The sequence below is a fragment of the Mesitornis unicolor genome, unplaced genomic scaffold, assembly GCF_000695765.1.
Source record: "Mesitornis unicolor isolate BGI_N332 unplaced genomic scaffold, ASM69576v1 scaffold35607, whole genome shotgun sequence".
NCBI lineage: Eukaryota > Metazoa > Chordata > Aves > Mesitornithiformes > Mesitornithidae > Mesitornis > Mesitornis unicolor.
The window spans coordinates 1-9,907 of record NW_010194962.1 but is presented as its reverse complement, the minus strand read 5'-3'; the positions used below and the strand labels follow the sequence as shown (position 1 = coordinate 9,907).

Sequence of the window (9,907 nt, the reverse complement as noted above, 5' to 3'; positions counted from 1 at the left end):
GGGGGAGCGGGTGGAAATGCCGCGTCTACTCTGGGCTCACCCAAACGCTCCCGGGGGGCAGCCATGCCCCGCACTTCTCCCCCGCACCCCTGAGGCCGAGCTAGGCCCCCCCTTCGTCCATTGCTTTGCCACCCTGGCAACCTGAGGGTGGTCCCCGGTGGCCCAGCCCCCCGTGCCCGCGGAGGAGCCGCGTTCTGCAGCGACTCACGGCTGCCTTTGTGTCCCCAGCTGACAGGGGGAATTGGGTTCATCCACCACAACTGCACCCCGGAGTTCCAGGCCAACGAAGTGAGGAAGGTGAAGGTGAGCCTGGGGCACTGCAGGGGTGGGTGGTGGGGTCTGGCTCTGCCGAAGGAGCTCAGAGGAGATGGGCAAAGCATCTCGGTGTTTCGGAGCAGTGGTGCTGCCGTGGTTGCCTGCACAAAGCTCTGATCGTGTGTTGGGTGCTGTCCCATGCACAGCCGGGGATTTGAGAGCTGCCAGGCCTCTGGAGTTGGGGTGTTCCCCATAATTTCAGGCAGGAGCTTGGCCTGGGAGCCCTTGGGATGCCAACAGTGCTCGGGCGAGCCTTGGTGCTGGTTTGGGAGTCACCCCTTTGGTGAGCACATGGCCAGGCTGGGTGACCACGGACCTTTGTGAGCGGCTGTGGGCAGCAGCTGGGGCATGCCCGGCTTCTGCTCGGTCTGACAGTGCTGCTTGCCCCGAATCTGAATCTGATTCTGGGTTTATTTTCAGAAAAAATGAAATCTGCTGATCTGAATCTGCTTTCTTTTTTTCTCTTCTTTTTTTTTTTTTCAGAAATACGAGCAAGGATTCATCACAGACCCCGTGGTGCTGAGCCCCAACGACCGAGTGCGAGACGTGTTCGAAGCGAAAGCTCGCCACGGGTTCTGCGGGATTCCCATCACGGACAACGGGAAGATGGGGGGGAAGCTGGTTGGGATCATCTCCTCTCGCGATATCGATTTCCTGAAGGAGTCGGAACACGACTTGCTTCTCGGCGAGGTGAGGAGGGTTTGCGAGCAGCCGATGGCCGCCAGCGCTGCGTTATGCCGTGGTGTGGCGTGGGGTAAGGAGAAGGGCGAGCGCGTGGCTGTGAGGACGCTGCGGGAGGGAGCAGCTCCGTGTTGGCTCTGCGGGTCCGTCTTTAAGTGTATTTCCAGGGGAGAGCATCTCCTTCCTTCTCTCTGCAACTCCCGCAGTGCAGGCGCAGGAGAGCGGCCGTGCCGTTCGCGTGGCTCCTCCTGCGGGGCTGTCTCTCACCATCATGGAAGCTGGTGCTGTCCCCTGGTTAATTAATTAATTCCCGGCGTTAATGGCCACCGCTGTGGTCACATGTGCTGGCCCTGGCTGGGGCTGCGGCAGCAGCGCTGTGCCCAGAGAGCCCTCCCAGTGCCCAGCTCCCTGTGCTGGCCTGCCCTTCCCCAAGCACCTCGTGGAGGCTGCTTGCTCTTTAAAATAACCGACTGAAGGTGGAGAGTGGCTGTTCAGCCTTTATAACACCACACCGTCAAGCTCCCCTGGTGCCGGTGCCGGTTCCCGTTAGCCGTGGCATTCCCGTTACGTGAGCTGTGTAACCGTAGAGCCGCGGCGCTGTCAGGTTACACCAGCGGTGCCTCTGCTCCTGACTCATGGCTATTTTTGGCTCTTGCTGACCAAAGCCGGTGTCACACGCTCATCCCTGTTGGATTTGAAATCGCCTATAAATACCTGGAACAAGGATCTTGAACCGGGGATAGGTTATCAAAGTGCACATGGCCCTTTGAAGTGACTCAGGTCTGATCAGAGCAGTCAGATAAGAATCTTCTCGCATCCTTTACGTGGATCATTTGAGTTGGAAGCTGTCACCCTGAGGCTGAGGAGAGGAATGGTCTCCTACAGCTCTCCCCACAGCAGCTGTTTCTTTGAGCCGCTCATTCCCACCCAGTTAAACACCGTATCTCACAGAATCACAGAATCCCAGACCGTTAGGGATTGGAAGGGACCTCCAAAGCTCACCCAGTCCAATCCCCCTGCCGGAGCAGGAACACCCAGATGAGGTTACACAGGAAGGCGTCCAGGCGGGTTTTGAATGTCTGCAGAGAAGGAGACTCCACAACCTCTCTGGGCAGCCTGGGCCAGGGCTCTGTCACCCTCACTGAGAAGAAGTTTCTTCTCCAATTGAAGTGGAACCTCCTGTGTTCCAGCTTGTGCCCATTACCTCTTGTCCTATCATTGTTTGTCACCGAGAAGAGCCTGGCTCCATCCTCGTGACTCTCACCCTTTAAATATTTATAACCATGAATGAGGTCTCCCCTCAGTCTCCTCTTCTGCAAACTAAAGAGCCCCAGCTCCCTCAGCTGCTCCTCATAAGGGAGATGCTCCACTCCCTCCATCATCTTTGTAGCCCTACGCTGGACTTTCTCCAGCAGTTCCCTGTCCTTCTTGAACTGAGGAGCCCAGAACTGGACTCTCCAAGGATGGAGAGGTTTCACCACCTCTCCGGGCTGCTCTTCCAGTGTTTGGCTGTTTGTGAAAGCTTTTCTCTGTAGAACCACGTCAGATGTTCCCATATTCCAGTTTGTGTCCATCGCCCCTTGCCCTTCCGCTGTGTCTCGGCGCTGTTTGTCTGAGTGCGCGTGGGCAAGGGTGTTTGTTTGGATTGAAGCAGCTCCTTTGCCCCGCTGCCCTTGGCAGCAGCAGGGTTATTCTGAGCCGAGCCCTTCCAGAGCCTGTGCCTGAAAGCGAGCCTGGGTGTCATGTTTCTGCCAGGACAGCGTAGGGCTCTGGAGGCGTCTCCAGCCCTTATTTGCCTGCGCTGTGTTAAAAGGGAAGGCTTTTTGGGTGCCATCCCAAACAAGAGTCAGCTGACAGGTGTCCCTTGCTTCTGGGTGCTCTCCCTCGGCGTGCTGAGGCCCTCTGCCATCTCCTGCTTTCACTACACCCATGAATTTGGGGGCTGATGGCCACTGCTTGCACGGGGATGCCGCGCTGGAGGCTGCCCCACGCGTTGCCGCGCCGTGGGCTCCGTTATCTGCAGAGCACTCCCACACGGCTGCTGCGCGGCGTTTCACGTGGGCGGGAGGGCTTTGGTATTTCCAGATCGGCGCGGAGGAGTCCTTGTGACTTTTTATCTCCTCCCTCCCGCTAGATTATGACAAAACGGGAGGACCTTGTCGTGGCCCCGGCCGGCGTCATGTTGAAAGAAGCAAACGAAATTCTGCAGAGGAGTAAAAAAGGTACCTGCGAGCGTCGGCGACGTGCGGGGAGGCGCAGGGCTGGGAGCGGCGGTGGCGAAACGCGGGCACGCGTCCCTGCGCGGGTGGAGGTGCGAGGGCTGCGTTCCAGCGCGAGGAGCGGAGCCCTCTGCCAGGGTGCAGGGTTCACGTGCGTTCATCCCAAATCTGTTTGGAGCTGATGGATTCTTGGCAGCCCGCGAGCTGCAGAGAGCCTGGCTGTCCAGCCACACGTCTCCAAATTTGCTCTGCTGGCCTTCGCATTTTCGCACTCCGTTCGGCTCTCTTAGGGTTTGGTAGTTTTGACTTTTAATGCGATGTCATGGGTTTGATTATTAAGAAAAGATGCCCTTTATCTGTGTGCGGATACTGAGTCCCTCTCCAGTCCTTGCTCTGTTTTCCAAGCCAGGGCTGTTGGTATCTGTGGCCAAGCAAGATTTGGTATCGCTGCTCTTTGAGTCTCCACCTCGTACCAGAGCTCCTGGTCTGCCGCGCTGCTCCGGGCTGACGTGTGTCTCCCCCAGAAGCCTGCAGTGATGTTCTTTGTGTTTGTTTCAAGGCAAGCTGCCGATCGTTAATGAAGATGACGAGCTGGTGGCTATAATTGCCCGCACCGACCTCAAGAAGAACCGGGACTACCCTCTGGCTTCCAAAGATTCCAAGAAGCAGCTGCTGTGCGGGGCCGCGATCGGGACCCATGAGGATGACAAGTACCGGCTGGACCTGCTGGTGCAGGCTGGCGTGGATGTGGTGGTGCTGGTGAGCTGCCCACAGGCATCACATCAGCCTGGGGGGCTTGGGTGGGCTGGGGACCCGGTTTGGATGAACCCCTCTGATGGGGGAGCAGCGTGGCACTCACTAGCTTTGTTACAGGTCTTTTTGTGTTACAGCGTGGCAGTTTGGTGACCTTTTGGTCTCATTAGGTTGGAGTCCTCAAATAAGAGGGTTCCTCTTGCCTGGGAACTCGCTCGGCCTTGAGTGAGTACGTAGGGTGCATCAGAGCCCCGAAGGCTGAGAAAAGAAACACTTTCAGTTGATCCAGAGTCTTCTCCAAATGCTTTTTGCAGTCTGCTGCCATCATCTCAGATGTTCCCGACTAATTCTGGATATTTGGCTTCTTACAGTTTCCTTTCAGCTGCTGAGTGTCTGTTACTGTGTGATTCTTTTAACAACGTTCAGGAGTGCTCTGCCCATCTCCCTCCCGCCCTGTGTCGGGCGCAGCAGTCGCTGCCTGTATTTGCTCATCATTTTCTCATCGATCGCTCGCATCCGCATGCTCTGAGGGCATGGCTGAGCCGTGCTGCGGCTGGAAATGTTTAACAGACGCCGCAGGTTGGCCGGGTCACGGGGCTTGGCAGGGCCTGAGCGCTCGGTGGTCAACGGCTGATGTTTCAGCCGCGCCGCAGGGAGGGCTGCGTGTGCCCCTGCACCTGTCTGGGTTTCACAAGGAGCGTTCACTGCTTCTCCTGGAGCTTGAGACGGGGCTGGCGGTGTCCTGGTGGTAGATACAGACGGTTGTGACCCGCAGCCAGATGTGCTGCTCGTCGCCTGCTGTTGAAGCTGCAGGATTTAAGTGTGAAGGGTGTTACTGAAGCCTTTACAATAAACTGCTGTGCGCAGTGAAGGTACCTTGGCAGCGGCTTCTCCTCTGCATCTCTGCTCTATCTGGGGTCTCATTCTGTCCACTGAGCTTAGCAGAGACCCCAGCAAGCAAAGGGAAGGTGTGAGGCTCTCCCAGAGCTGTGTTTGTAATCTTGTGCAGAAATTCCGGTTGAAATTGGCTTGCTTTCTCTTGCAGGATTCCTCTCAGGGGAACTCCATCTTCCAGATCAATATGATAAAATATATCAAGGAGAAATATCCCAACCTACAAGTTATTGGAGGAAATGGTAGGCATGTTCTTGAATGTTCTTGTCTTTAAAGTGTGTTTGCTGCTTTGACGTAGAGGGAGCTTTGGGGACGTGGATGAAATGAGCCCCTTGGTAAATGTCTGTGAGCTCAAAATGGTTTCCCCTGGCTCACGGAGCAGAGCAGGACCACTGCAGACACAGGGCAGTACCCCACTGCTGCCATGTCTGCAAACACCTTGAAACCTTTGTTTAGCAGCACAGTGCACTATGGTCTCCTGTAGCCCGTTCCACATTAGCTGCTTTTACACCCCAGCTTAAATTGTTTTATAATGATGTGGAAATGTAATGGAAGATTTCCCTGCAGAGTTGAGCAGCCCTTGCTGGTGTGTCAGTGGTGCTGCTCTGCCCTCCCTACCCGGTGTGGCCCAAAGAGCACTTGGTGACCTCTGCTGCCTCAGCCTTTGGCCCTGAGCCTGCTGCAGAGCAGCCGAAGTGACCGGTGTCCTCTCATGCGCTGGGACAGGAGCTCACCGCTCGTGCCCTGGATGTGGCTGTGGGGGGTGAAGCACCAGAGCAGGGCAGGGTTGCACGCAGACCGGCTCGTCTCTCTTCAAACCAGTTTCTGCTCCCCACAGTTGTGACCGCTGCGCAGGCCAAGAACCTCATTGATGCAGGCGTCGATGCCTTGAGAGTCGGGATGGGCAGCGGCTCCATCTGCATCACGCAGGAAGGTGAGAGAGATCGGCTGTCTCCTAAATAGGCTGAAGACACGTGTTCAGTAGACAATCTCTGCTGAAAAGCAGCAGAGCTGGGATGGGCTTCTCCCGCTGTAGTGTCCAAGCAAGCCATCTTTCCCCCTTTTTTGTCCAGGACATCCTCATCACCTGGGTCAAACCTTTGGGGTGGCAGCAGCAGCAAAGGCATCTCCCAGTGCTGACTGAGACCGGGTAGAGCAGCTGTGGCTTTGCCGCTGGTTTGGTGTGGGATGGGGCTGGCGGGCAGCTCTGCGGAGAGGGGGTCACTGGATCCCCAGTGCCAATGGGGTGGAGCGCACTGCGCTGTCTGCGCTCGCTCTGGCAGCCGTGTGCGTGATGCTCCAGCATCGGTCTGCTGGGCTGCCATTTCCAGGCCAAAATGGGATTTCTGGCCGTTGTCTCCGCAGTTTGTGCGGGGCAGAGGCGTTGCCCATAGCTAAAAGGTGGAGAGGGGCATCCCCAGGGTCTGGAGAGGAGCTGCCGTGAGGACAGGCTGAGTCCTCGTGTTTTGGACATGGCAGGCGAGGTGCAGAGAGGCAGTGTGAGGTGTTACAGCCCACGAGCACAGCCCCTCTCTCCTTTGCTCCTTGGGCCTCACCACGGGAGGCAGCAGGAGGGTGGCTGATGGCTGAGGGTGCTGCGTTAGCTCTGCCAAACGCAGCGTGGAGCCTTAGAGCAGCCCTGGGCCAGGACTGCTTGGCCTGTCCCGGGAGTGGTGGCTGTGGGGGGCTTCCCAGTCAGGGCAGTCTGTTTTGGGGGCCCTTTCTAGGGTGGTTGTGCTGTCCTTGGTTGGCACTTCCACGGCTGGAGCAGAAGCAGGGCAGCTGTGTCTGACTCTGTCTGCAGGGCAGATACCCGCTGAGGTACGACCTGTCCTGCAGCATGGTGACCATCACTCTCCTGGCTGCTGCGGGTTTTGGCCCTCTAAGGTCAAGATCTCCAGTTTTTGGGGTTAGGGGATCACCTCTGCTTGGCTTCTGGGGCCCAGCTGGCTTTGATCCGGCCTCTGGCTAGGAAGGGTTTGCCAGGTCAGCTCTGTCCCACACCACACGCTCTGCCTGGTGGCAGGTCACTGCTGGGGTCCTTTGTTCTGCTGCTGTTCTTCTGTCTCTAAAATGTGTGTGTTTGTTTTTGTTTAGCTGCTCCAAAGATCCCTCCAGACCTAAAGTCCCACAGCCCCAAATGCCCTTCTACTGTCACGGGCACCTATAGTAAGTCACTTGCCCTGTTCCCAACCCTAATTATGTGTCTTGAAGCAGGACCCTGATTTGGCTGCACATGGCCCTACTGCTTGTTTGAGAATAATTTAGCTGTAGATGCACTTGGGGTTTTGTGGCTTTGGATACTGGTTTTGAATCCGAAATGGGAGCTGAGAAGCCTTTCTGAATTCCTAAAGCAGGGTTTGAACTGTCAAAGCTGGGGACGCGCAGGCCCCTCCGCCCTCCACTCCAAAATCCTGTTAGGAGCCCGACGGGGCTTTCTGGCCACATTTTCTCCACACCTGGCCGGGCACGGCCCTGCTGGTGCAGCGCTGGGAGGTGACTCCTGAGTTGTCCTCCATCCTGTTCTCAATCTGGCCCCGGCTGTGGGGAAGTTATGCCCTGGCTAAGCTTCACACGGAGCTCTCTCCCCTGGGGTTACAGAGGGACTTTAGTGCCTATGGCCACCTGCGTACCAGGACCACATCTTTCCCCACTGACGGAGAGAAAGGGCCCTTCCCCTGCCCGGCACGGGGTGCAGCGTTGTCTGCTCCCTACTTCTCTGATGCTACCGGCTCGAGCGAGCCTTGGGTTGTGCCCGTTCTCCTTGTTCTGATACATCTCCAAGGGAAAGCGGTTTCTGTTGAAGATCCAGAAGGTTCTCTCTAGCAGATGGTCTTGTAGGGCCACCCTTTGCGGATACACTAAAAAAGACCCTCACCCTGACATTCTGTGTGTGTGTGTGTGTGTGTGTGTGTGTGTGTGTGTGTGTGTGTATGTGCTCTGACCCCTGCTTTGGAAGCCTGCGCTCTGCAGCTGTGGTGCTGGGACGCGGGCATGGTGTGATGCTCCCAGGGCCACGCTGTTCCTTAAAGGGTTGGTCTCCGTGGTTGCTCTTGTTAGGTTTCTGCAGCCCTGCGCTGCCTGTGGCACAATCCTGGGCTCCAGGCGCTCCAAAATCAGGTGCTCCTCTCCACAGAGCTCCTCCTCGCAGTGTTTTGTAGCCTCAATGCAGCCTTTAGCAGCGCGGTACCGAGTGAGACCACCTCTTTAAGACTAACGGTGTTCCTGCTGTAGCTGGCAGACTCCCTGGCTGGCTGAGGCCTAGCGTGATGCCGAGTTTTGTTCCATTAAAACCAGTTCTTTCACGACCTCAGCCTGGAGTTTGCCTTCCCTCACTCAGCACCCTCTGCTGAGCCCCGGGAGCATCCGCAGCCTCAGCAAACCCCTGCCATGGCTGTGTGCTGCTGTGGCTGCTGCTGGGCAGGCGGCACCACACCTGGAGCTCACGCTCCAAAGTGCTAATCCTGCATGGCCGTAACCTTCCCTGGCGCATCGGACTAACCACGGCTGGAGAAAAGGCTTCCTGGTGACTGTGGAGAAGGGAAATCTCCCCGAGAGAAGCCTGTCTCGGCGTACCTGCATGCCTGTGGCTGGCAAATGTGTTATGAGATATGCCCTGTGCTGGTTTTCCCTCGCACCACAGGAAGCCTCTTAACTGCTGCTGATGGGAAGAGCAGGTAAACACGAAGCTAAACACTCCCCTCCCATGGGGCAGCTAAACCTGACAGAATCCTTGCTGTGTGCAGGGCAGGAACATGAATTATGTCCCTTTAAGCTGTCAAATCAGCCTGCCCTCATTCCTTTTCCACTGCTGCATGTGTGTGTGTGTGCAGATGTGTATATATAAATTTATCTACATGTGTGTATATCTATCTCTCTCTATATATATAGATATACACACATACCAGCTCTCTCCCAGCCAGCTTTCCGTGCAAGAAGCGCATCGTACAGCTGCTGGGTTTGGGAGAAGGGGTCTGGCACTGCTAGGAGGGAACGAGCAATGAGACGTGGCTGTGCCAGGGATGCTCTGGAGAGGGGCTTTTGGGGTCTTCCCCAGCTCCCCACACATCTGCTGTGCACCAGGATGAGCCATGAGCCTTGGCTGAGCCCAGGCCTTTGCTCAAACACCCCGGTCCCAATGTCCCCCACAGCTTTCTGGAGCCGAGGGCTGTGAGGATGTCCCAGCAGGCACCTCCTGGGCATCTGCTCCTCTCGTGACTCGGCCTAGGGAAGGAGCACCCAGGGATCTGTGCTTTCCCGAGTGCCGGAGCATGTGTGTGTGGGACGCCTGAAGGGGCTGCTGGGGAGGGGCCGCGCTGCCGCCTGGGCACTGACCCCTCCTCTGCTCTCTCCCTGCCCGCAGTGCTGGCATGCGGCCGCCCCCAGGCCACAGCGGTCTACAAGGTGTCCGAATACGCCCGGAGGTTCGGCGTCCCCGTGATTGCGGATGGAGGCATCCAGACAGTTGGGCACATCGCAAAGGCCCTGGCGCTTGGGGCCTCCACAGGTGAGCGGCGCAGCGGGCGGCTGGGTCCTGTGTGCTGCAGGGGTCTCCCAGGAAGGGTTTCTGTTCAGCGATGGACTCTGGGCATGGGGACGTATCCCTGAAGGTGGTTGGGGACACAGGGCATCCAGCACCGTGCTGTGCCCAGGTCCTTGAGGGTTTTGTGGCCTTTCACTGCTGACAAAGTGTTCTTGGTGCTCTCTTGTGCCAGTGATGATGGGCTCGCTCCTGGCTGCCACCACGGAGGCCCCCGGTGAGTACTTCTTCTCAGATGGGATTAGGCTGAAGAAATACCGTGGCATGGGCTCGCTGGATGCCATGGACAAGAACCTGGGCAGCCAGAACCGGTATTTCAGGTAAGAGGTGGTGCTTCGGGGCAGCAGATCGAGCTGTTGGGGCTTCTCTGCCTCACAAACTGCTTTTGATTTGTGCTCCCATGCAGTGAGACAGACAAAATCAAAGTGGCCCAGGGGGTCTCTGGTGCAGTGCAGGACAAGGGCTCAATCCACAAGTTCATTCCATACCTGATTGCTGGGATCCA

General features: G+C 57.1%; 1 protein-coding gene across 1 annotated transcript; it reads left to right on the top strand.

Moving 5' to 3' along the window:
- Positions 1-228: 228 nt before the first annotated feature.
- Positions 229-9,902, top strand: IMPDH2 (IMP (inosine 5'-monophosphate) dehydrogenase 2; the record flags this gene model as incomplete). Its single annotated transcript, XM_010187969.1, has 9 exons — positions 229-303; positions 799-1,005; positions 3,131-3,218; positions 3,775-3,974; positions 5,014-5,104; positions 5,701-5,796; positions 9,226-9,369; positions 9,578-9,722; positions 9,809-9,902. Coding segments are annotated over 9 exons (1,140 nt in total), but the record flags the coding sequence as incomplete, so codon positions are not given.
- Between the last annotated feature and the right edge of the window lie 5 nt (positions 9,903-9,907).